The 25,877-nt window shown below is 33.8% G+C and overlaps 1 protein-coding gene across 1 annotated transcript in view; it reads right to left on the bottom strand.

Annotated features, from left to right (window-relative positions):
- The window catches only part of LOC307179583 (disintegrin and metalloproteinase domain-containing protein 5-like), a 129,895-nt gene that overhangs the window by 98,286 nt on the left and 5,732 nt on the right, over positions 1 to 25,877 (bottom strand). Inside the window, exons 3-10 of the mRNA XM_079908939.1 lie at positions 24,370 to 24,425; positions 22,136 to 22,214; positions 21,789 to 21,865; positions 20,798 to 20,972; positions 19,838 to 19,903; positions 5,035 to 5,106; positions 4,645 to 4,808; positions 4,161 to 4,242 (exon numbers count right to left, since the gene is read on the bottom strand). Coding sequence (XP_079765065.1) covers positions 4,161 to 4,242; positions 4,645 to 4,808; positions 5,035 to 5,106; positions 19,838 to 19,903; positions 20,798 to 20,972; positions 21,789 to 21,865; positions 22,136 to 22,214; positions 24,370 to 24,425 — 771 coding nt within the window. The remainder of the gene's footprint in view (positions 1 to 4,160; positions 4,243 to 4,644; positions 4,809 to 5,034; positions 5,107 to 19,837; positions 19,904 to 20,797; positions 20,973 to 21,788; positions 21,866 to 22,135; positions 22,215 to 24,369; positions 24,426 to 25,877) is intronic.

Below are 25,877 nucleotides of genomic sequence, written 5' to 3' on the forward strand. Positions count from 1 at the left end.
TTTTGATATATTAACAATGAATTAACAGAATATAACGAAATAAATCAATCCCATTTACAACAGCAATAAAACAACAAAATGATTTGCACAAAGAAAACTATAAGACTGTGATGAAAGAAAGTGAAAAAGAGGGAATTATCTGGTGGTCCAGTGGTTAGGACTCTGTGCTTCCACTACAGGGGGCCTGGGTTCGATCCCTGGTCAGGAAACTAAGATCCCATGAGCCGTGAGGGAAAGAAAGAAAGAAAGAAAATAAGGAAGGAAGGAAAGGAGAAAGAAAGAAAAGAAAGAAAGAAAGGAAGGAAGGAAGGAAGGAAGGAAGGGAAAAGGACACAAATAAATGGAAAGATATCCCACGGACTGGAAAAATTAATATTGTTAAAATATGCATATTACCCAAAGCCATCTATAGATTCAATGCAATCCCTCTCAAAATTCTAATGACATTTTTTCATAAAAATACAGAAAACAATCTTAAAATTTGTATGAAACCACAAAAGACTCCAAGTGGCCAAAGCAATCCTGAGAAAGAAAAACAAAGCTGGAAGCATCGCAGTTCCTGTTTTCAACCTATATTAAAAGGCTATAGTAATCAAAAAGTATGGTCCTGGCATAAAAGCAAGTGTCGGGAAAACTGGATATTCACACGTAAATAATGAACTGGACCCTTGTATTACACTATTCACAAAAATTAACTCAACATGGGCTAAACACCTATAGGTAAGAAGTGAAATCATAAAATTCTTGGAAGAAAACAGTGAAAAATCTTCTTGACATTGGTCTTGGCAATGATTTTATAACTATGACAACAAAACCACAAACAAAGGCAAAAATAAACAAGTGGGACTACAGCAATATAAGGGTTCTGCACAGCAAAAGAACTGATCAAAATGAAAAGGCAACTACAGAATGGGAGAAAATATTTACAAACTATATATATGATAAGAGGTTAATATCCAAAGTATATTAAGAAGTCATATAACTCACTAGCAAGAACTAAATTATCTTATTAAGAAATGGTCAGAGGACCTATTTCTCCAAAGAGGATATTCAAGTGGCCAACAGGTACATGAAAAGATGCTCAACATCACTAATCATCAGAGAAATGCAAATCAAAACCACAAGTGAGATCACCTCACACCTGTTAGAATGGCTATCATCAAAAAGATAAGAGATAACAAATGCTGGCAAGGATGTGGAGAGACTGGAACCCATGTGCACTGTTGGTGGGAATGTAAATCAGTACAACCACTATAGAAAACAGTGTGGAGTTTCCTGAAAAAAATTAAATATAGAACTATCATATGAATCAGCAATTCCACTTCTAAGTATATATCTGAGGAAATGAAATCACTGTCTCAAATAGGTCTTTGCACCCCATGTTCACTGCAGATTATTCACAACAGCCAAGATATGGAAACAACCTAAGTGTCCACTGACTAATGAGCAGATAATTTGTGAGATGTATGTGTTTAATAATCATGTATATATGAATATTATTCAGTCATAAAAAAAAGAAGGAAATCCTGTCATTTGACACAACATGGATGAAGTCAGAGGGCATTACTCTAAGTGAAATAAGTCAGACAGAGAAAGACAAATACTACATGATCTCAGTAGGTGGAATCTAAAACAACCGAACTCATAGAAACAGAGAACAGATTGGTGGTTGCCAGGGCGAGAGTTGGGGGTGGGAATGAGTGAAAGTGGTCAAATGGTACAAATTTCTAACCTGGGGATACAATGTAACTATAGTTAACAATACTGTATTGAATATTTGAAAGCTGCTAAAAGAGTAGGTCTTAAAGTGTCTCAACACACACACAAATGGTAACCATGTGAGATGACGGATTATCAAATATATACATATATATATAACCTTATTGTGGCAATCATTCTGCAATATATACATATATCAAATCATTACACTGTACACCTTAAACTTACACAATGTTATATATCAGTTGTATCTCAGTAAAACTGGAAAAAAGAGTGGGTCTTGTAAAAAATAATAAACAGAAACCTCAATTAGAGTCGGGCTACCAGAAGGGGAACTCTCACAGCCTGGAGGATAGCAGAACCCAACAGGAAAAAGAAAGACTTCTCTTCTCCTTTCCTGGCAAGGACTCAGCCAATAAAAAGCCATGGACACTTTGTTTACTATAGCTCCCTTCAACTTTCTTTTTCTCCTTTATAAAAGTGTTGTTTCCCTTGCCATGAGAGGATCTGCACCTGGCTAAACATGGTTGCAGACCCCAAATCATAATTCTCTGCTGATTCTGAGTAAACCCATCATTTCTGGAGAAATCTGGCAGTCTATTTGTTTTAGATCAACAATCTCATAATGTAAGTTCAGCAAGGTTACTGGATATTTACAAAAATATATAAAAACTGGCCATATACTGATATACACTAGCAGTGAGAAACTGGAAGATGAACTTAAATGATCAAGACCAGTTGCAATAGCATCAGAGCATATAAAATACCTAAGAATAATTTTAGCAGTATATGTATTAAACCTCCACAGAGAATTTTTAAAAGACCTGAATTAACGGAGAGATAAATCATGTTGGTGGACTGGAAGATCCAACATTATTAAGATATCAATTCTCCCCTAATTGATTCATAAATTACACACCATCCCAATCAAAACCTAAGTAAGCTTTTGTGTATGTGTAGAACTAGACAACCTGATTCTAAAATCTATAAGAAAATGCAAAGTTATATATAGACATACATAGTATTGACAAAGCACAAAGTTGGATAGCTTTAACTACCTGATTTCAAAATATTTAACAAAGCTACCATATTCAAGGAATTGATTCTTAACCTAAAAAGAAAATTTTACAATATTATGATTGGTGTCTATCATTTTAAAATTTAATCTTCATACTCTTTGTTGTTGGAATAAACAAAAAATGTATTTTTATATTGATAGTTGTATTTTAATTTTATACTGGCTTTTTATATATTTTTCCGTTACAAATTTTTATTACAAAAATTCCAATCAAACTTAAAGTCTGAAGAATGGCACCAGGAAAACACATACTAACCACTTATATTCAATAATTCCTATCATCTGCTTTATTTTCTTCACACACACATGATCTAAACATTAGTTCTCAGCAAAGAAACATTGTTTTCAGGAGGATTCACAATAGTGACAAAGACCTGGACAATTGCTGACAGTCTTTCCTGAGGCTTTGGCTGAAAGAGGACCAACAGCAAGGACTGAGAATAAAACAAATTCCTAGGGAATATCTGATTCTTCTTTAGCCATGGTGACAAATAACCCCTAGAAATGGTTTTAGATTTATCTAATCAATCAATATGTCTTTTATACTAATGGTAGCAAGTACACACCAGTACAGATTTTAATTCTGTCTAATCTATCAATGACAATTTGAATCACTGTACATGCTACTAAAAGTCAACTAAATATACAAATGGGTCAGTATAAAAATCATAGTGTAGCCTTATTTTTCTGAAACACTGTCAAGTTCGCTCCCCTTGCTACATTTTATATAGCTTGTTGTAAAAAGAACATAACTGTAGAAAAAGGTCATTCCCACTTTCCAGAAAACAGTAGATTATGAATATTTGATGGCTGTTCCTTCCTACAACAGTCTGCTCCTCACAAACATAATAAAGAATTGAATGCAATAATAAAAGTTACCTTGAAACAATAATACAATGAACGTCACTTAACAAAAAGTACATGAATGTATACCAATTATTAATTTTGAGGAAAATACTGATTTTATTTTTTTGATATTTATTTTTTATTTGATATTTATTTAATATTTTGATATTTATTTTTATTTATTTTTATTTATTTTGAGGAAAATGTTTAATAATTAAAATCACACTGATTATATAATAACTACTGATGCAAGCATACCACTGCTCAAAACAATTAAACAGACTTACAAAGGCCAAATGTTTTTTAAAACAATATGAAATTATGATCAGTTGACTTTAAAAATATTCTGATTTTTAAAACAAATATATACAGTTTAATTTTTATACTCTTAATTAGTAATAAAAATAGTATTAAAGGAAGAATAAACTAAGTAATATATATATATTCTTGCTTTAAAATATTTAGGAAATTTTGAAACATGAAAATAATGAGAGCAAATTTGATAGTAATTACATACCAAAGCAACTCCTCCAGCAAAATTCTTATCACATATTTTTGCAGGATGTGTGGCTCCTATAAAAGTAGGACTTTTCTGGAAGCTAAAAAAATAACAATTTTCCTCATAATTACATTTCAGTGGTATTATTAATGATAATCAGATCAGACACAAGAATGTAGAGATAATAGGTAGTAAAAGTTTACTAGCCAAGAGACATCAAAAAATTGTATCACTCATAATTAACCTCCTTTAGTTATTTCAAAACTTTTATGTAATTTTACTTCTTTCAGGTAATTTTATGTCATTTGATAAAAGATTTTAAGTCTTACCTCACATTAGCTACTTGAGGACAAAGAGGTTAACCTACATTTTCTTCCCATCCCATGGTGTCTACCAAATTTACAGAACTCAGTATACATTAAGTAAATGCTTGTTTTTCATAATTAACATATAAAATCACTTTGGGTTATTTCTTTATACAAATATGAAATACTATACTCACGCAAATAAGTATGCAGTATGATGAGGTTGGGAGAGAAATTCGGTTTTCCATTCTAAAAATTTATATAATATATGATTAGGATGTCTTGTAGTAGAAATTTTGTTTTTGTTTGACCAAATCTCTATGGAAGATATTCTAACAGTCAGTTTTAACTGGGTAAGCATCTAAATGGAGAAAATAAATAAAATTTTAAAAATAAATTTGAACATTATATTAAATTTTTGTAAAGGTATATTTAAGACATTTAATTTAATATTTTTAAAATTTTTTTTTAATTCAATATTTTGAATGTGGAAACTCTTCAACAGCACAGCAAAATACTATATATATCAATACATATTACCTATACTCTTACAGAATATATTTAAAAAGTAGTTTTAAAATACTTACAGTGTTAACAAAGCCAATGATCTGAATAACCTTCTGTGTTACAATTTTTACATCAGAGCCCATGTAATCAAACTGAAAAAGATAAATTATTATTAAAAAATAGTGGATACCATTAATATACCACACAGCCTTTATATCTATAATATGCTATATACTAAACTAGCCAGAGGGCTACATTCCAACTGAAATCCAGGAAATGCATATTTACATTTGTATGTGTAAATGTATAAATAATAATTTATTTAAATAAATTAATTAAATGTATAACTTTATCTATATGAGATAAATAAAAATATTTGATAACATTTAAAATATTTAAATGTTTAATGCACTTGTAGCATTATTTATAAAAATTGAATCATAAATTTTTTAAATGTTATTTCAAAATATACTTATTTCTAAAATAATACATATAATCACAAACCAAAAACTATATGCATAAAGAGGGAAAAATCTTTAATAAAAGGTTCACTGTTGAAGTGATCATGGATACTGTGTTAGGTTACATCCTCTGATATCACCACGTTAACTCATGTTACTCATGCTTCTTAATTCCAATAAGCTCTTTCTATTTCTAACTGCTTAAAAATGCCAGGACAATATTAAAAAACAATGGTGATATCAGGAATGTGAGCTTTGCTCCTGAGTTTTCACTGGAAAATCTCAAATATTTCACCATTAAGTGGTGTTCAGTTTAAGATGAGTATTCTAGATCATGTTGAGAAACACCGACTTATAAATCTTCCTACTTATAAAACTTTTGTTAAAAATGAAGTTGAATTTTTATCCAAAGCCTTTTTGAAGCATACCCAAAATGATAATGACTTTTGTCTTTTGACCTACTGATGGAATACATTTCATTAATACTTTACTTAATATTAAACCATCATTATACTGTTTGATCAAAACATTACATTCTATGAATATACTATCAAAATTAATATAATATTTTGTTTAGAAGTTTGTAGATTTCAGAACGATGGGCCTGTTGGTCATATGTGCATGCATGCATCCTTTGTCATAACTGAGCAAATGAGTGTTGCTTACTAAATATTAAAGCACTACCTAAAATTAAGTTGCTTGTTTTTTCTACATCCTAGAATTGTATTAGCTTATGAATTCTATCTTCCTGAAACATTTTTTAAAACTCTCCTTTAAAACTATCTATACTTAACACTGACAACTGACCCATTCAAATTCTTTTTATTTCCAGTTTTTTGAAATATAATTGACATATAAGATTGCGTTAACTTTAAAGTGTACAATGAGATGATTTCATTTAAATTCTTATCTCCAATGGAGAAATCATGAAATTTGCATTTGTTTGTTTGTTTTAATCTCCCCCAAGGACACAGTTACACCATCTTAACCCTTTTCACACCATAACTTGTTTTCTTCCTTTTTGCTTAATTACACTTTCTACCTACTTATTTGCCTTTTCAACAGTTTGTGAATTTACTTATCCATTTTAATGTTTCCGTTTATCATCAACTTAACAAATATCAAGTATTTTTCCTTATTTTTCTAATATCAACTTATTTGAAGAATATGAATTTCCTCTCTGCTTAGTTTTTATACTATCCTCTGCAACAGGTATTATCTGTATTTACCAATATTCAGTTCTCTTCTAACTCAGGAACCCTTCTTTTAAAGGTAGGCATGGGCAGGTGATTCACTTTGGCCAATGCAATGAGGGCAAAAGTGATGCATGCCATTCCTGAGAAGTATTTCCTTATTGTAGCTCACGTCTCTCTGGTCTGCACTTCTATCGGTTTGGCAATTGGAAAAGAAACTATCAATCTAGAAGTGCCAAAAAATCTAAGCATTCTCTAGTGCTGAGCCAACACATGGAAGACTGCTGCCCTGGAGAGTCAGCCAGGAGCATGGTTGGCATTGATTGAATCAATGAAACTTAAACTGTGTTTCGCCACTAAGATTTGGGGAGTGTTTCTTATGAGAGCATAACCTAGCCTCTTCTGATTAATACACATCCACCTAATTTTTAAAACACTATATACAATTCATTAATTTCTAAATAGCTAAAGACTATAGTTTTCCTTTTCTGCCTTGAAAAATTACTCATAATTGTATTTAATTTTTTAATTTTATTATTTTTGCCTTATCTCTTTTTATTCTTTTTTTTAATATACTGTGATAAAGCTCTGGCAAAATGTTTTTTTTTAAATAAATTTATTTATTTTCTTTTTGGCTGCGTTGGGTCTTCGCTGCTGTGCATGGGCTTTCTCTGGTTGCGGCGAGCAGGGGCTACTCTTTGTTGCGGTGTGTGGGCTTCTCATTGCAGTGGCCTCTCTTGTTGTGGAGCACAGGCTCTAGGTGCACGGGCTTCAGTAGTTGTGGCACGTGGGCTCAATAGGTGTGGCTTGCAGGCTCTAGAGCGCAGGCTTGGTAGTTGTGGCACACGTGCTTAGTTGCTCTGCGGTATGTGGGATCTTCCCGGGTCAGGGCTCAAACCCATGTCCCCTGCATTGGCAGGTGGATTCTTAACCACTGCGCCACTAGGGAAGCCCCTGGCAAATTGGTTTCTGCTTTTACAAAACTATTGGTGTTTTCCTTGTGACCTATAGATGACTACATTTGCATGTATTTTCTATATATATCTATAGACATTTGAATGTATGTGGTACCCATTCATAAGATACAAAGGTCAATAAGTGTTTAGTAAAACAAGCTGATAAATAATTTGATCTTTATATGTTAACACTTATTTTCTATCTGTTAAAGGCTAACAGAAATGATTGAATGTACTCCAGTATAGTTTTGGTTTCTGTTAAATTCTTCTGATCACTTCCAAAGGTTTTCTTTTTATACTTTCAACATAATTCACTTAGCACTAAATGCTTATTATTAGAAATTCATCTTTAACTTGAACTGTAACATTCAATATAAAATACTTCTTTAATTCTTCTATCTACATTTTTTTTACCCTGAACTTTACCTATTAGTAATATCATCCTGATTTTCTTTTTTGTTTTGTTTTGTTTTTTTTGCGGTATGCGGGCCTCTCACTGTTGCGGCCCCTCCCGTTGTGGAGCACAGGCTCCAGACGCGCAGGCTCAGCGGCCATGGCTCACAGGCCCAGCCACTCCGCGGCATGTGGGATCTTCCCGGACCAGGGCACGAACCCGCGTCCCCTGCATCGGCAGGCGGACTCTCAACCACTGTGCCACCAGGGAAGCCCCTGATTTTCTTTTTTTATGGTAAATCTTGCACATTTTTGCTGGTCTTTTAAGAAATGTTTTATACCTAACAGTGTCATTTTATGTTAAGCTGTGTCATAAATGTCATCTAATTTGAGATCCTTTGCACATTTTAATGGGAATATTTAATCCATTCCATTATTGTAATCAATGAAGCTGACTTACAGTTTTCTATTTTTCCTATTCATGTCTTCATGGTATTTCCTTTTGATTTTTGCTATGTTATAAGAGAACATTTGGAGGGGGGAGGTTCTATATTTCAAGGTTATATCTTCAGGATTTTATATTCAGATATGTTTAAACATTGTGCAACAAGTTTCTCCATTTTTATCAACTGGACTCACCTATATAAAAAGGCCTTAACCCCTTATGAGGTGAAAATCAAAAATTTTGAGGATTCATCAGGGTTCAACTCTTTTTTCCAAAATGCATATTAACTCTTACTAGGACGAGGCTGAATATGGTTATATAAATAAGGCACTACTACATCCTGCCAACTGACTGAATGCATACACTGCCTTTCTCTTTCTTTCTGACTTAGTGATAAAGTTGGTATATATAATTGTTTTGAAGTGTGTGTTTTTTAGTGCTACCCAACTCTTAAATTTTTAGATCAAATTTATTGAGGTATAATATATATACAATTAAATTCCCCCATTTTAAGGATTCATTAATTTTGAAAAATAGCACTTACTTTATATTCTGAAAAAATTCAACCTTCAGAAAATATAAAATTCAAAGACATGGAAAACCACCAAACCAAAATGCCAGACAGAAATACAAGAAAAAAGAAACAATGGAGATACAAAGCAGCCAGAAAACAAAAGCAGCATTATGAAGACCTCATTTATCAATAATCTCCCTAAATGTAAATGGACTGAATTTACCAACCAAAAGACACAGAGTGGCTGAATGGATTAAGAAACAAGACCCAATAATATGCTGCTTCCAGAAGATACATCTTAGCTCTGAAGACAAACACAGGCTCAAAGTGAAGGGATGGAAGAGGACACTCCAATGGCAGCCAAAAGAAAATGAGTGTAGCCATACACATAACAGACAAAATAGACTTCAAACCAAAAAGAGTAACAAGAGACAAAAATGGACAGTATATAATGATAAAAGGAACAATTCATCAAGAACACATAACAGTTATTTAATATGTATGTACCAAACATAGGAGAACCAAAATATATAAAGCAATTATTAACAGACCTAAAGGAAACAGTGGCCTTAAATGAAACATTAGACAAGATGGATTTGATAGATTTGTACAGAACATTCCATCTAAATGCATCAGAATACACATTCTTCTCAAGTGCACATGGAACTTTCTCAAGGACAGACCATATGTTGAGAAACAAAACAAGTCTCAATAAATGTAAGAAAATTAAAATCATATCAAGCATCTATCCCAACCACAATGTTATGAAACAAGAAATCAACTACAAGAAGAAAGCTCTGAAAATCACAAATGTGTGTAGACTAAACACCATTCTTTGAACAACTATTGGATCAAAGAAAAAATCAAAGGAGAAGTCAAAAATTACCTGAAGACAAATGAAAATGCCACATATCAAAATCTGTGGGATGCGGTACTAAAAGGAAAGTTTATATCAACACCAGATTACCTCAAGAAATTAAGAAAAATCTCAAAGAACCAACCTAACGCATATCTAAAGTAACTAGAAAAAGAAAAAAAAGTGAAGCAAAAAGTCAGTAGACAAAAAAGGAATTAATAAAGATCAGAGCAAAAATAAATGAAAGAGACTAATAAAACAATAGAGAAGATAGATGAAACTAAGAGCTGGTTCTTGGAAAAAAAGAAAAACCTTTAGCTAGACTAAGAAAAAAGAGAGAAACTCAGAGAAAATCAGAAACAAAAGAAGAGAAGTTACAACAGATACCTTAGAAATACAAGGATTATGAGAGAATACAATGAACTGCTATATGCCAAGAACTTTAACAACATACAAGTGGATAAATTCTCAGAATTATACAACATTTCAAGACTGAACCATGAAGAAATAGAAAATCTGAATAAACTAATCACTAGTAAGGAGATTGAATCAGTAACTTTAAAAATCTCCCAAAAAACAAAAGTCCATGGTGAAATGGCCACATAGGTGAATTCTACCAGTCAAAGAAGCTTTAGTATCAATCTTTTCAAACTGTTCCCAAAAAATTAAGGAGGAAGAAATGCTTCTTAACTTATTTTACAAGGCCAACCTTACCCTTTTACCAAAATTAGAGAAGTACAACACACAAAAAAGTGCATTAAAGCCTAATATCTCTGATGAACATAGATGCAAAAATCCTCAACAAAACATTAGTAAACCAAATACAACAATACGTTAAAAGGATCATACACCATGATTAAGTGAGATTTATTCCAGGGACACAAAAATGGTTCAACATCCAGAAACCAATTAGCATGATACACCACATTAACAAACTGAAGAATAAAAACCATATGATCATTTCGATAGATGCAGAAAAAGCTTCTGACAACATTTAACATCCGTATGATAAAAACTATCAGTAAAATGTATATAATAAAGGCCGTATATGACAAACCCACAGCAAACACTATATTCAATGCTGAAGAATAGAATGCTATCCCTCCAGGATCGAGAACAAGACAAAGATGCCCACTATCACACTCTTATTCAACACAGTTTGCGGAAGAGCAATCAGGCAAGAAAAAGAAATAAAAGGCATCCAAATCAGAAAGAAGAAGTAAAACTGACCTATTTGCAGATGGCATAGTTTTACATATAGAAAATCTGAAAGACCCCACCAAAACCTGTTATAACTATTCAATAAAGTTGCAAGGTACACAATCATTATACAGGAATCTATAGTCTTTCTATGCAGTAACAATGAACTAGCAGAAAGAGAAATTAAGAAAACAGCCACATTTACTTACTTAAAAAAAAAGAGAAGATACAGATTTGAAAGGCTCCCATGGCCCTCATGGAGTATGATGGATGGATGAGTCCAGCAGTCTCAATGAGTTACTCATCAGGAAAAGGAAGCCTCTCCTCCCAGATTCTTGTGTGCACTGGGACTGAGAGAAAAAGCGGTGACTTCATAAGAGCCTGAGCAAGACCTACCTGCTGGTCTTGGAGCATTTCCTGGGGAGGTGGGGGATGGCTTTGGCTCACTTCAGTGACATGGACACTGGTGAGAGAGGTACCTGGGAGTACTCATTGGGGTGAGCTCTCCTGGAAGCGGCCATTTGACAGCAAGACCTGGCCCCACCCAATGGCCTGTAGGCTCAAGTGCTGGGATGCCTCAGGCCCAACAACCAACAGAGCAGAAACACAGCCCACCCATCAGCAAACAGGCTTCCTAAAGTAGTGTTGAGCCCAAAGCTGCTCTAAACACACCCCTTGACATGTCCATGCCCACCAGAGGGAAAAGACCCAGCTCCACACACCTGCAGGCAGGAACCAGGCCCTCCCACAAGGAAGCCTGCACAAGCCTCTTAGAACAGCCTCACCCACCAGGGAGTAGACCCCAGAAGGAAGCAGAACTACAATCCTGTAGGCTCTGGAACAGAGACCACAAACACATAAAGTCAGACAAAATGGGATGGCAGAGGAATATGTTCCAGACAAAGGAACAAGATAAAACCCCAGAAAAACAACTAAGTGAAGTGGAGATAGGCAATCTACCTGAAAAAATAATTCAGAGTAATGATAGTAAAGATGATACAAGATTTCAAAAAAGAATGGAGGCACAGAATGAGAAGATACAAGAAATGTTTAAGAAAGATCAAGAAGATCTAAAGAAGAGAGTTGAACAATACAATAATTGAAAAGAAAAATACACTAGAAGGAATCAATAGCAAGATAAAAGACGCAGAAGAACAGATAAGTGAGCTGGAAGACAGAATGGTGGAAATCACTGCCACAAAACAGAATAAAGAAAAAAAGAATGAAAAGAAATGAGGACAGTCTAAGAGACCTCTGGGACAACATTAAACAAACCAGCATTCGCATTATAGGGGTCCCAGAAGGAGAAAAGAGAGAAAGGTCCTGAGAAAATATTCAAAGAGATAAGAGCCAAAAACTTCCCTAATATGGAAAAGAAGTCACCCAAGTCCAGGAAGGGCAGAGCGTCCCATACAGGACAAAACCAAGGAGGAACACGCTGAGACACATATTAATCAAACTGACAAAAATTAAAGACAAAGAGAAAATCTTAAAAGCAGCAAAGGAAAAGTAACAAAAAACATACAAAGGAATCACCATAAAATTATCAACTGATTTTTCAGCAGAAACTCTGCAGGCCAGAAGGGCATAGCACAATGTATTTAAAGTGATGAAAGGGAAAAACCTATAACCAAGAATACTCTACCCAGCAAGGCTCTCATTCAGACTTGACAGAGAAATCAACAGCTTTACAGACAAGCAAAAGAATTCAGCACCACCAAACCAGTTTTACAACAAATGCTAAAGGAAAAACTCTAGGCGGAAAAGAAAAGGCAACAACTAGAAAAAAGAAAACAAATGGGAAAGCTCACCTGTAAAGGCAAACATGTAGCATAGTCAAGATATCATCCACACAAAAATATGATATCCAAACAAGCAATCATGAGAAGAGGAGAATACAAATTCAGGATATTGGAAATGCATTTGAAATTAAGTCAACCAACTTAAAACAAACTTTTATATATATAGACCACTGTATCAAAACCTCATGGAAACCATAAACCAAAAAACTACATTAGATATATACACAAAAAATAAAAAGGAATCCAAACACAACACTAAACATAGTCATCAAATCACAAGAAAAGAGAACAAAACAGAAAAGGAAGAAAAACAGCTTACAAAAAAATCCAAAACAATTTTTAAAATGGCAATAAAAACATACATATTGGTAATTATCTTAAATGTAAATGAATTAAATGCTCCAACCAAAAGACATAGACTGGCTGAACAGATACAAAAACAAGACCCATGTATATGCTGTTTACAAGAGACTCACTTCAGATCTAGAAACCTGTACAGAATGAAAGTGAGGGGATGGAGAAAGGTACTCCGTGCAGATGGAAATCAAAAGGAAGCTGCAATAGCAATACTCATATCAGACAAAATAGACTTTAAAATAAAGACTGTTACAGGAGACAAAGAGGGACACTACATAATGATCAAGGGATCAATCCAAGAGAAAGATATAACAATTGTACATATATATATGTGCACACAACACAGGAGCACCTCAATATATAAGGCAAATGTTAAAAGATATAAAAGGAGAAATTGATAGTAACACAATAATAGTGGGGGACTTTAACACCCCAGTTACATCAATGGAGAGATCATCCAGACACAAAAATAAATGAGGAAACACAGCCCTTAAGTGACACATTAGATCAGGTGGACTTAATTGATATCTATACAGTGTTTCATCGAAAAGCAGCAAATACACATTCTTCTCAAGTGCACATGGAACATTCTTGAGGACAGGTCACATCTTGGGCCATAAGGCAAGCCTCAGTAAATTTAAGAAAACTGAAATCATATCAAACATCTTTTCTGAATACAACACTATGAGATTAGAAATCAACTACAAGAAAAAAACTGCAAAAACCACAAACACGTGGAGGCTAAACAATATGTTACTAGACAACCAATGGTTCGTTGAAGAAATCAAAGATGAAATCAAAAAATACCTAGAGACAAATGAAAACGAAAACACGATGATCCAAAACCTATGGGACAGAGCAAAAGCAGTTCTAAGAGACATATTTATAGCAATACTATCTTCCCTCAGGGAACAAGAAAAATCTCAAATAAACAACCTAACTTTATACCTAAAGCAACTAGAGAAAGAAGAACAAACAAAACCCAAAGTTAATAGGAGGAAAGAAATCACAAAGATCAAGGCAGAAATAAATGAAATAGAAACAAAGAAAACAATAAAAGATCAATGAAATTAAAAGCTGGTTCTTTGAAAAGATGAACAAAATTGATAAAGCTTTAGCCATACTCATGAGGAAAAAAAGGAGAGGGCTCAAATCAATAAAATTAGAAATGAAAAAGGAGAAGTTACAAATGACAACACAGAAATACAAAGGATCATAACAGACTACTAAAAGAAAGTATATATCACTATAATGGACAAGGTACCACCTTCTAAGACTGAAGCAGGAAGAAATAGAAAACATGAACAGACCAATCACAAATACCAAAATTGAAACTGTAATTTAAAAACTCCCAACAGACAAAAGTCCAGGACTAGATGGCTTCACAGGAGAATTCTATCAAACATTTAGAGAAGAGTTAACACCTAACCTTCTGAAAATATTCCCCAAAAATTGTAAAGGGATGAACACTCTGAAACTCATTCCATGAGGCCATCATCACCAAAATCAGACAAAGATACCACAAAAAAAGAAAATTACAGGCCAATATCACTGATGAACATAGATGCAAAAATCCTCAACAAAACACTAGCAAACCAAATCCAACAATACATTAAAAAGATCATACACCATGGTCAAATGGGATTTATCTCGGGGATGTAAGGATTCTTCAATATCCACAAATCAATGTTATACACCACATCAACAAAGTGAAAATAAAAAACATATGATCATCTCAATAGAGGCAGAGAAAGCTTTTGACAAAATTCAACACCAATTTATGATCAAAAACCCTCCAGAAAGTGGGCATAGAGGGAACATACCTCAACATAATAAAGGCCATATATGACAGATCCACAGCAAACACAATTCTCAACAGTGAAAAACTGAAAGCATTTCCTTTAAGACCAGGAACAAGGCAAGGATGTCCACTCTTGCCATTTATATTCAACATAGTTGCTAGCCATGGGAATCAGAGAAGAAAAAGAAACGAAAAGGAATCATAACTGGAAAAGAAGAAGTAAAACTGTCACTGTTTCCAGATGACATGATACTATACATAGAATATCCTAATGATGCTAACAGAATACTAATACAGCTCATCAATGAATGTGGTAAAGTTGCAGGATAAAAAACTAATACACAGAAGTCTACTGCATTTCCATACACTAATAACAAAAGATCAGAAAGAGAAGCTAAGGAAACAATCCCATTTACCATCTCATTAAAAAGAAAATACCTAGGTATAAAACTACCTAAAAAGGCAAAAGACCTGTAGTCTGAAAACTATAAGATGCTGAAGAAAGAAATCAAAGATGACACAAACAGATGGAATCATATACCATGTTCTTGGATTGGAAGAATCAATATTGTCAAAATGACTATACTACCCAAGGCAATCTACATATTTAATGCAATCTCTATCAAATTACCAATGGCATTTTCGGCATATCTAGAACAAAAAATCTTAAAATGTGTATGGAAACACAAAAAACCCTGAATAGTCAAATCAATACTGAGAAACAAAAATGGAGCTAGAGGAATCAGGCACCCTGACTTCATACTATGCTACAAAGCTATACTAATCAAAAGAGTATGGTACTGGCACAAAAATAGAAACATTGATCAATGGAACAGGATAGGAAGCCCAGAAATAAACCCACACACCTATGGTCAATTAATTTACAACAAAGAAGGCAAGAATACACAACGGAGAAAAGACAGCCTCTTCAATAAGTGGTGCTGGGAAACGTGGACAGCCACGTGTAAAAGAATGAAATAAGAACACTCTCTAACACCATACAGCAAAATAAACTCAAAATGGATTAAAGACCTAAAATGTAAGAGGAAAACACAGGCAGAACACTCTTTGACATAAATGGCAGCAAGATCTTTTTTGATCCACTTCCTAGAGTAATGAAAATAAAAACAAAAATAAACAACTGGGACCTAATTAAACTTAAAAGCTTTTGTGTAGCAAAGGAAACTATCAACAAAATGAAGACAGCCCACAGAATGGGAGGAAATTTTTGCAAATGATGTGACCGACAAGAGATTAATCTCCAAAATATACAAACACTTCACACAGCTCAATATCAAAACAATAAACAACATAATCAAAAATGGGCAGAAGATCTAAATAGACATTTCTCCAAAGAAGACATACAGATGGCCAAAAGGTACATGAAAAGATGGTCAACATCGCTAATTATTAGAGAAATGTAAATCAAAACTACAATGAGGTATCACCTCACACCGGTCAGAATGGCCATCATCAAAAGGTCTACAAACAATAAATGCTGAAGAGGGTGTAGAGAAAAGGGAACCCTCCTACATCGCTGGTGGGAATGTAAATTGGTGCAGCCACTATGGAGAACATATGGAGGTTCCTTAAAAAACTAAAAAGAGAGCTAACATATGATCCAGCAATCCCACTCCTGGGCGTATATATCCAGAGAAAACCATAATTCAAAAAGATACATGCACCACAATGTTCACTGCAGCACTATTTACAATTGTCAAGACATGGAAGCAACCTAAATGTCCATCAACAGATAAATGGATAAAGATGATGTGGTACATATATACAATGCAATATTACTCAGCCATAAAGAGAATGAAATAATGCCCTTTGCAGCAACATGGATAGATGAAGAAATTGTTATTCTAAGTGAAGTCAGACAAACACAAATATATGATAACACACATATGTGGAATCTAAAAAAAATGGTACCAATGAACTTATTTAGAAAACAGAACCAGAATCATAGACTTAGAAAACAAACTTATGGTTACCAAAAGGGAAAGGTAGGGAGGGATAAATTAGGAGTTTGGAATTAACATACACACACTACTATATATAAAGTAGATAATCAACAAGGACCTACTGTATAGCACAGGGAGTTATATTCAGTATCTTGTAATAACCTATATAGGAAAAGAATCTGGAAATGAACAGATATATGTATATGTATAACTGAATCACTTGGCTATACACCTGAAACTAACACAACATTGTAAATTAACTATATTTCAGTATAAAATAAAAAAAAAATTTAAACAGAAGATACAAATAACTAAAATTAGAAATGAAATGAGGACATTACAACTGATACCACAAAAATAAAAAGGATTATAAGAGACTACTATGAATAATTATATGCTAACTAATTGGATAACATAAAAAACATAAATTCCTAGAAATCTAACCTACCAAGACTGAAATATACAAAAATATTAAAGATATTACTAGATCAATAATGAGTAAGTAATGAAAATGAATCAGTAATCAAAAACCACATAATAAAGTAAAATCCTGGACCAGGTAGATTCACTAAAAAATTCTATCAAACATTTAAAAAAGAAAGATCCCAAAGAAATATTTACACATTCATGTTCCTTGCATCATTATTCACAATAGCCAAAAGGTGAAGAAACTTAAAGGTCCATTAACAGGTGACTGGATAAAGAAAATATTGTATAGGTACACAGTGGGATATTATGCAGCCTTAAAAAAGAAGGGCATGCTGTCACATGCTACAACATGGATAAAACTTTAGGACATTATGCTAAGAAAACATAATACTCTGTACTCCTTCATTAGAAAACAATTCAAGAAATAGGTGATTTCACACTGGTGGGCTATTTCAAGGAAAGGCACTAGGAGAACTTCTTTTGCAAGCTCCCTACTGGGCTTCACAAAGGTCGCAGTTAATCCTCATACCTGCCACTGGTAACCACATAGCAACGTATATTTTGTTTAAAAGAAGTTGTTCAGGGGCTTCCCTGGTGGCACAGTGGTTGAGAGTCGGCCTGCTGATGCAGGGGACACGGGTTCGTGCCCCGGTCTGGGAGGATCCCGCATGCCACGGAGTGGCTGGGCCCGTGAGCCATGGCCGCTGAGCCTGTGCATCCGGAGCCTGTGCTCCGTGACAGGAGAGGCCATGGCAGTGAGAGGCCCGCGAACCGCAAAAAAAAAAAAAAAAAAGTTGTTGAAACCTTTTAAACTGTATTTCTATGCCTTTGAAATCTTAGTAAAGAACATTTTCTGTGTGAGGAAAAACAGGTGGTTAAAAAGTAATCCTGTAAAACGAAAAAAAAAAGAGAAGAGAACAGAAAGAAGACTACAAAGGTTTTAAGATACTGTATCAATAAAAGGCCACCAGATTAGATAAAAAGGGTCTGAGATTGATAAAAGTCCAAAAACATCTCTGGGCTACCAACCAAATAAATAAATGGTTATTGGTTTAGGCCACTAAATTTTGGAGTGGTATGCTACACAGTAAGAGATAACTTACACTTATCTTAAAGTCTACTTTGATATTAATCTAGCTAAACAGGATTTTAGAATATTTTTATGGTATATTTTTTATAATCTTTTACTTTCATGACATATTTTTGACGTCAGTTGTAAGCAGAGCGAGTATGTACGTGTGTGTGTCTTACATCACACTCTGTCTTTGCTTTTAATTAAACTTTATCTTTGGATTTTAACTGCTGTACTTAGTCCCTCTGCATCTAATATAATTACTTACATATCTGAGTTGAAATATTTTATCTTAATTAGCTTTTAATTTGTTCCACATTTATGAAACAAAAGTTTAATGTACGTTTTTCTTTCCCTTTATTGCTTTCCTTTTGTTGATTATGCTTAAAATTCTGCTTTCCTACTTCTAATTGCCTTGTAATTTTGTAAGAATGTGATTTTAGTGTATGTGTTGACTTTGTACTGGGTCAGCTTAGCCACACTAAAAAACCTATCAACTCTTTAATGAGTCATACACTTCAATTTTTGTCACCTCTGCCAAGAGTTAGCTCAGCTTCCCTGCCTCATATTCACCTCTTCAGAACCAATGACTTCCTTATGGGAAAAAATATCCTTATTTTATAACTTATATCTTAAAATTTTAATATCTCAAAATTTTGTGGGTCTAATCTATGAGTTTTTGTTTTGCTAACCCTTGTACATGGTGGCTAAGTCTCTTATGGATTTTGAGCTCATATACGGCTGATATGAATCTGCAGGAATCCTGCTTGAAGTTGCATTCCTCCAGAGAGAAATACTACTTGCTTCCATCAGCTGCCCTCAGATCTACCAACCTGGGACAAATGTAGCCTCATAGCTTAGAATCTACTAATTGCCCATGCTGTATAAATTCAAAACCCAAACCTATACAAGACCTGAAGTACAGTCATGCATCCTCAATATGAGAATTTTGTTCATTTTCTGTCATTTCATTTACCTTGAACTTAGGAGAACAAAACATAACTTGTTTCCCTAGAACTTAGCTAGAACAAAACATATAACTTGCTTTCTCCCTTTGCTTAGAAGGAGTGGCATATTTGTTTTGTAGACTACCCTTCCAATTAGGCTGAGGCAATTAGATATTATTGTATGTAGGGGTAGGGTTTGGAGGAGTTCTAATCTATGCTTCCATTGAGGATGTAGTCCTTTTGAAAACAAGAAAAATAGCTGGCAAGCTTCAGAAAATGATAGTTCACTTTACAAAAGCAGTTAGAGAGCCCAGAATACAAAATAAATGAATTAACAAAAACTTGGTGTATTCATAATTTTTAAGCATTCATTGCAAAAGCAAAATAAACTTTTATCAAAAAATGGTTTTAAAATTTTTATTATATCCTTGAAATCAGATTAAAGACGATTGTTAAATCATTTAAAAATAACAATGCAAAAAAAAGAACCTACCAGATTTTTATCCACAACAATATACATATCAAGATATTGGGGAAATAACTTGAAATAGCCAGGTGTCTGAAAAACATACAACATGAGTCTTGAGAAATTTCCAAAAATTTGCCTTCTATTGAAATTATGTTCAGAGATAAACTGAGAGACGAGTTGATACTGATTAAATATTAAGGTGATTTTCAACTACAAAATTTATGTACTCTTCAGAAAATTCCAGTCCAAAGCATGCTGTGATTAATAAGAATTTTCAATGAGACTCCAAGCTATACAAGAACCCAGGTATATTTCGATTTTTGCAGTAGCTGAAATTAGAAATATTAAGTTTCCTTTCCTTAGCCTTGTGATAATTTTTCATAGTAATCTTCCATGTGCGCAGATTTTCTGCCACCAATTATTAGAAACTACTTTTGACAAACAATGTAGTTTAGAAAAATGTTACTAAAGTTTACAATCATAGGCAGTTCACTAGAGCCAGGAAAGTTATTTATGGCAGCTTACAGGTCTTTGTGGAGGAAGAATTCATCAGTTTGCTTTACATGTACCTTATGTAAGCCACTGATACTATTCATTTCTGAATTCTCACATTAACAAAGACTCATTTAGAAATCTAGATCACATATTATTTTCACCTAAATTACCAGAATAATTGAGGAAAAGGAATAATTTACATTAATTATCCAAATGCCCACACAAGAAAATTAGTTTTTTGCTTTATTTAATCTTATATTCACATATGTTTCCAAGGTTAATTACCTAAGTTTTTGCTAAACTTTCATCTAATAACAAGCATAACAAAGAACTTAATTTCTTTCTCCATCCATTTGAAAAGTCATGTAGAGCCATCATGAAAAAGTAAAACAAATTTAAAATTTGCATATCACCAAATTTTGCTCTGAAAGTATTTTTCATTTCATAAAATTATACTGAAAAATTTAAAATTAAACAGTCCACACTTACTTCTGAACTTTTTCTGACTTGATACTGTGAGCTATCATAGATATAAGTGTCATTTTCCCATAACAGAGGAATATTAGTTATATCATTTTTTTCTTCATGAATCATGTGCATGAATCCTGATACAGCTTCCATTGGTTCAATTCCATATGAGATGTTTTTAAACTGCAATATTCCCCTGAATGTTAAAATAATCAAAACAAATCTGATATGATTCTACTGAAACTATGAGAAATGTTGATGTTGGCCAAAATTTTTTTTACATTTAAAGTCACTTTATTTTTCTACTTATCTCTTTATTCTTTGAGGTGTTGCTCCAGAACTGGACCAGTAATAACACAGGATATGAATGGCTTTTTATTACAAATATTCTAATAAAAGTATTTTGATTATCTTAAAGAAAGAAGGTCAGTGGCATGCATCCATGTGCTAAAGGGGTTAAGACCTCTACCTAGGGTGTTGATTTTCTAAGCCAACCTTTAGGAGCCATAGACACTCTTTTCCTTGGTCTTAGGTCCCTTTCTTCTCTTTGAAATCTCTACCTCTCCTCTGACACTTCACGTCTTAAATCATTTATCTGTGTGGCTGAGTTAAAGGTGCTATGCGCCTAAGAATGACTATGAGCAGAGCCAAAGTACCTGTCAGACTCAGGCATTCCACACTGTCAACCATTCTAGGAAATTAAGACACGAGTTAAAACATAAAGAATTTGGGAAAACTAGATTAGTATGGAGAGACCCAATCAGCACCTCCCACACTCAAGATTGCTAAAAGCTTCAAGCAGCATATCCTGTTAGAATCAACAAGTAGCCTCCCATCTGGAATGGATGCTGCCAGGGTGACACACTTTATTTTATCAGTAATTCTGGTTCACGCCTTTGGGAATTGAAATAACAAAGGTGACTGTAAAACTAGAAAAGATACATAAAGGATCAACTTATAGACTAGCAAGATCTAGTACTGGCAAATGGAATGCCTTTAAACAGGCTACAACCTGAGTCCTGAACAAATGTTGAGTGATACAAGAGAATTTGGAAAACCTGCAACATATCCATGATAATTGCAATCCATCTGAAAAAAATACACAGAGAAAAACAAATGGATAAGTTCTTTTTGAAATGGACATCCCAGATATCTCACTTATACTTTTTACTTTCACTACCTTAGTACTTTAATATGAGTGGCCATTACCCAATGAAGTTGTGCCAGGTAGAAATAAGAACTAGTCCACATTATTCGATTTCAGTGAATGTGTAAAATAATATTCTAAACTTTCATAATATTTGTATTTTTAAAGAAAATCCAGAATAAGAAATCTGTAACAAAATACCTAAGTCTTACCTGAGCTAACAAAGGCTGAAAATGTTGGGTGCCATCTTTGTCATAAGAATAAACAACAGAAGCTGAAGATAAAAATGATCTAGGAAGAAATCCCCAAAACATGGTCAAATTGTGAACAGAAGACATAGAAAAATTATTCTTCATAATACAAATTTTCCTTTTGAGGGAGAAATTTAAAGTAGTGCATTATCTTGGCATATCCTATTGCCCCAATGCTTGTCATTTACAATAAATTAGGGGCAGAGGGAGGCATTTTAATTATAGTGACACATAATACTAAAATGCATGACAATGAACGGCCTAAATTGCTAGAAATATCAAATAGCGAAATAACATAGGTCTCAATTTCCAACAAAGAACTTTCAATTCTCTGTCATTATTGCTCATTAATTCCAGATTTTAAACTTGAATCTCAAAATTAAAATGTAGGGTTAGGACAGAATTTTGAAAGATTTTTTAGCATCACTACAAATTCATATTCACTAAGCTTAACTAAGTACCAATTCTTCCCAATAACCTGGGTCTGAATTTTCTTTCATTCTCCTCAGTAATTATTCAGAAACTTGACACCGCTCCTGTCAATCATCTCAATAACTTCCATGTCACCTCATCAGATCACCTGTACCCATCCTCACTCCTTATATTTATTCCCAGAGAATGACTACTTCTTTTGCTCAAAGCAAACACTTGTGCTATGCATCCTATTCTGCGCCATGTATTGAAGATACATACTTTATTGGTACTGTAATTTCAAACTCTTCCTCTCTACTGGTTTTTATCTTAACACTATTGAAAAGTTTATTGTCAAGTCATTATCATCCTAAATAACTCTCCCTTGGCCCTGTGTCCTCCTCTAGCTATTCCCTACATATTTTCAATTCTCAACAGATTTTACCAAAAGAGTGGTCTACACACAGTTTCTTTGCTTTGTCAATTCTTACTCACCCTGAACTGCTCTGGAAAAGATTCATAACCACCAGAATGTCAAATCCAAGAGACAGTTTTAAAATTATCATTGCACTGGACTTCTAGCATTATTTTGAAAACTGTGACCACTCACTCTAATCACTTAATTTACATCACACATCACTCTTCTGCTTCTCTTCCTACCTCCCTGACCCTTCTAGCTTGATCTCTTTCGGTAGAACCGAAAAGAGAAATATTGGTCTTTCCCAAGATTCCATCTTTAGCCACAGTATATTTGTAAGCACTCTGTAAGCTCTCATTTAAAAAAAATTACACCAAACTATTGATTACTGCTAAATCTATATCCCTATTGCCAATCTCTCCTTAGAGATTCAAATTTCTACATTCATATACCTAAGGGAAAAAAAAACCCACTTGAATATCTTATAAGCAATGCAAACCAAACTCACCCCTTCCTCACATAAATATCTCCTTCATTAATATCCCTCATTTTATTACACTATAACCTACCAATTTTCTTAAGCAACAACTAAATTATCCAAGATTCCTCACTGTTTCCCAATCATTCTACCAAATCTATCCTCAAGGTTTACTGAATTTTTCTTTCCAGCGCTATGATCATTGTTCAAGCCACTATCATCACTCACCCAAACTATTATATAATCATACAATTAGACACCTTACCTCCACTTTTACCCCCTCAGAAACAGCCTATAAAGACTCAACGGACCTATATAAGTACATGCTTAAAAACATTTTGGCTTCTAATACCCTTATCATGGCATTCTAGATCTTCTACAGTCCGGCTCCTGCCTACTTTTCCAAAATGTTTTACTTCTATCCTCAATAAACACGTCCTTCAGTCATTCACACTACTTTTTGCACACCACGAAAATCCAGTCTGTCTCACACCTGCACATGATTTCCTTGAAACAGAATGTCCCCCAACACTACCTCACTTCTTCACAGAGCTAACTGTCTTCGCTCAAGTCATCTCTTTCCAAAAAGCCTTCTCTGATTTCCAAAGAATACTATCTACACATTTATCTTAATAATGCATTATAAAACAGTTCTCCATTTCTCTATTGATGTGTTTGAATATATCTTTCTATATTATAAATTATTTACCTGTGCCCATGTTTTATTGCCTTTTGTATGCCTATGACTTTACCCAATAACTGATATACAATAGGTATCAAATGTACATATGTATCAAATATACATTTGAATTGAAATAATCCTATTTGTAATTATTTTTAAAAATCAAGAAACCAAAAAATTAAAATTTGAAAAGATAAAATACTTACTGCTTTTTGAGATGGATAAAATATGGTTTTCCTTCCATTGTAATGATATAAGCAACCTGTATATGAGCATCCAAAAAAATTTCAATAACACGTGTAAATAATATATGCAAAAAATGTTTTCTTCAAGTTATGCTCTTAAAACTGACAAAATTAGGAACAATATATAACTATCATATGTGCTTCCCTTCCCATGTGGATGTTGGAATCTTCAGGATTCTGAATTGAATTGCCTCCTATTCACCGTTACTCACATATCTGAGGGACAAGCTTGCTGATAATTACCTTTTGGCTTAGACACACACCACCAATTCACCATGCCCAAGGCAAATGCCAAGATGCCCACCTCACTTGAGAGAAACCTTTGCTTGCTTACTCCCAGACCTCCTGGGAAGTAAATTTTCCCGCTCATTGGAAGAGACACTCCTAAAAGATAGAACTACAAGAAACCTACTACATCTCTAGCAAGATAACACAATAAGTACCATTGCACTTTGTTTATCGAATGCAAACAATGAAATTCCTCTGGAATAGAAGGTAGGAGAGGATAGAGGAAGGGCAGAGACATGTCTAGAGAACCCTCTAGAAGATAACAGAAAATATAAGATTCATTAAATTATTTATTTGGTTAATTTAAAAAACTTATTTTAGCAAGAGAAGTAGCCATTTAGAAGTTTTCAGTTCTTTAACTTTTTATTAGAAAAGAGCAAGATTCATTGCAGCAGATAAATGTTCTGAGAAGAATCATTTGAATGGCACTCTACAAAGTCTAAGTGGACTCTTGAGGGGACCTGAAAATTGCACCCTCTAAAAATGCCTTCTTATTAAATAAATATGATGAAAAAATAAAGGAGAATATGATAGCACCAATAAAGTTTTAAATCCACATGTCTTACAAAGCAAAACAACAACAAAACTAGGATGCAATTAACAAGAAATGTACAAAACTGACAGGAGAGAAAAACTCAAAAAAGACATCATCCAGAGCTTCTACAACTTTTCATACACAGCATCCAACTGTTTGGAATTGTGTCCCCCTCCATCCAAATTTACATGTGAATTCCTAACCTCAGTCCCTCAGAATGTGACCTTATTCAGAGACAGGGCCTTAACAGAGGTAATCAAGTTCAGGAGAGGTCATTAGTGTGGGCCCTAATCCAATGTGAGCAGTATCCTTGTAAAAAAAAGTAAATCTGGACACAGACATACACAACAGGAGAATTCCACATGAAGATTCATACGAAGACATCTATCTATAAGCTAACAATAGAGGCCTGGAGCAGAACCACCCCTCAAAGTCCCTAAAAGAACCAACCCTGTGAACACCTTGATCTTGGACTTCTAGCCTCCAAAACTATGAGACAGTAAGTTTCTGTTGTTTAAGCCACATTGTTCATGTTTCTTTGTTATGGAAGCTCTAGTAAATGAATACACCATTTTTTCCATTAAAAAATTACAACAAATGCTAAAGAACAAGATCAAATTTTTAAAAATACAAATAAAAAATAGAG

Source organism: Stenella coeruleoalba, assembly GCF_951394435.1.
Source record: "Stenella coeruleoalba genome assembly, chromosome: 21".
Classification (NCBI taxonomy): Eukaryota; Metazoa; Chordata; class Mammalia; order Artiodactyla; family Delphinidae; genus Stenella; species Stenella coeruleoalba.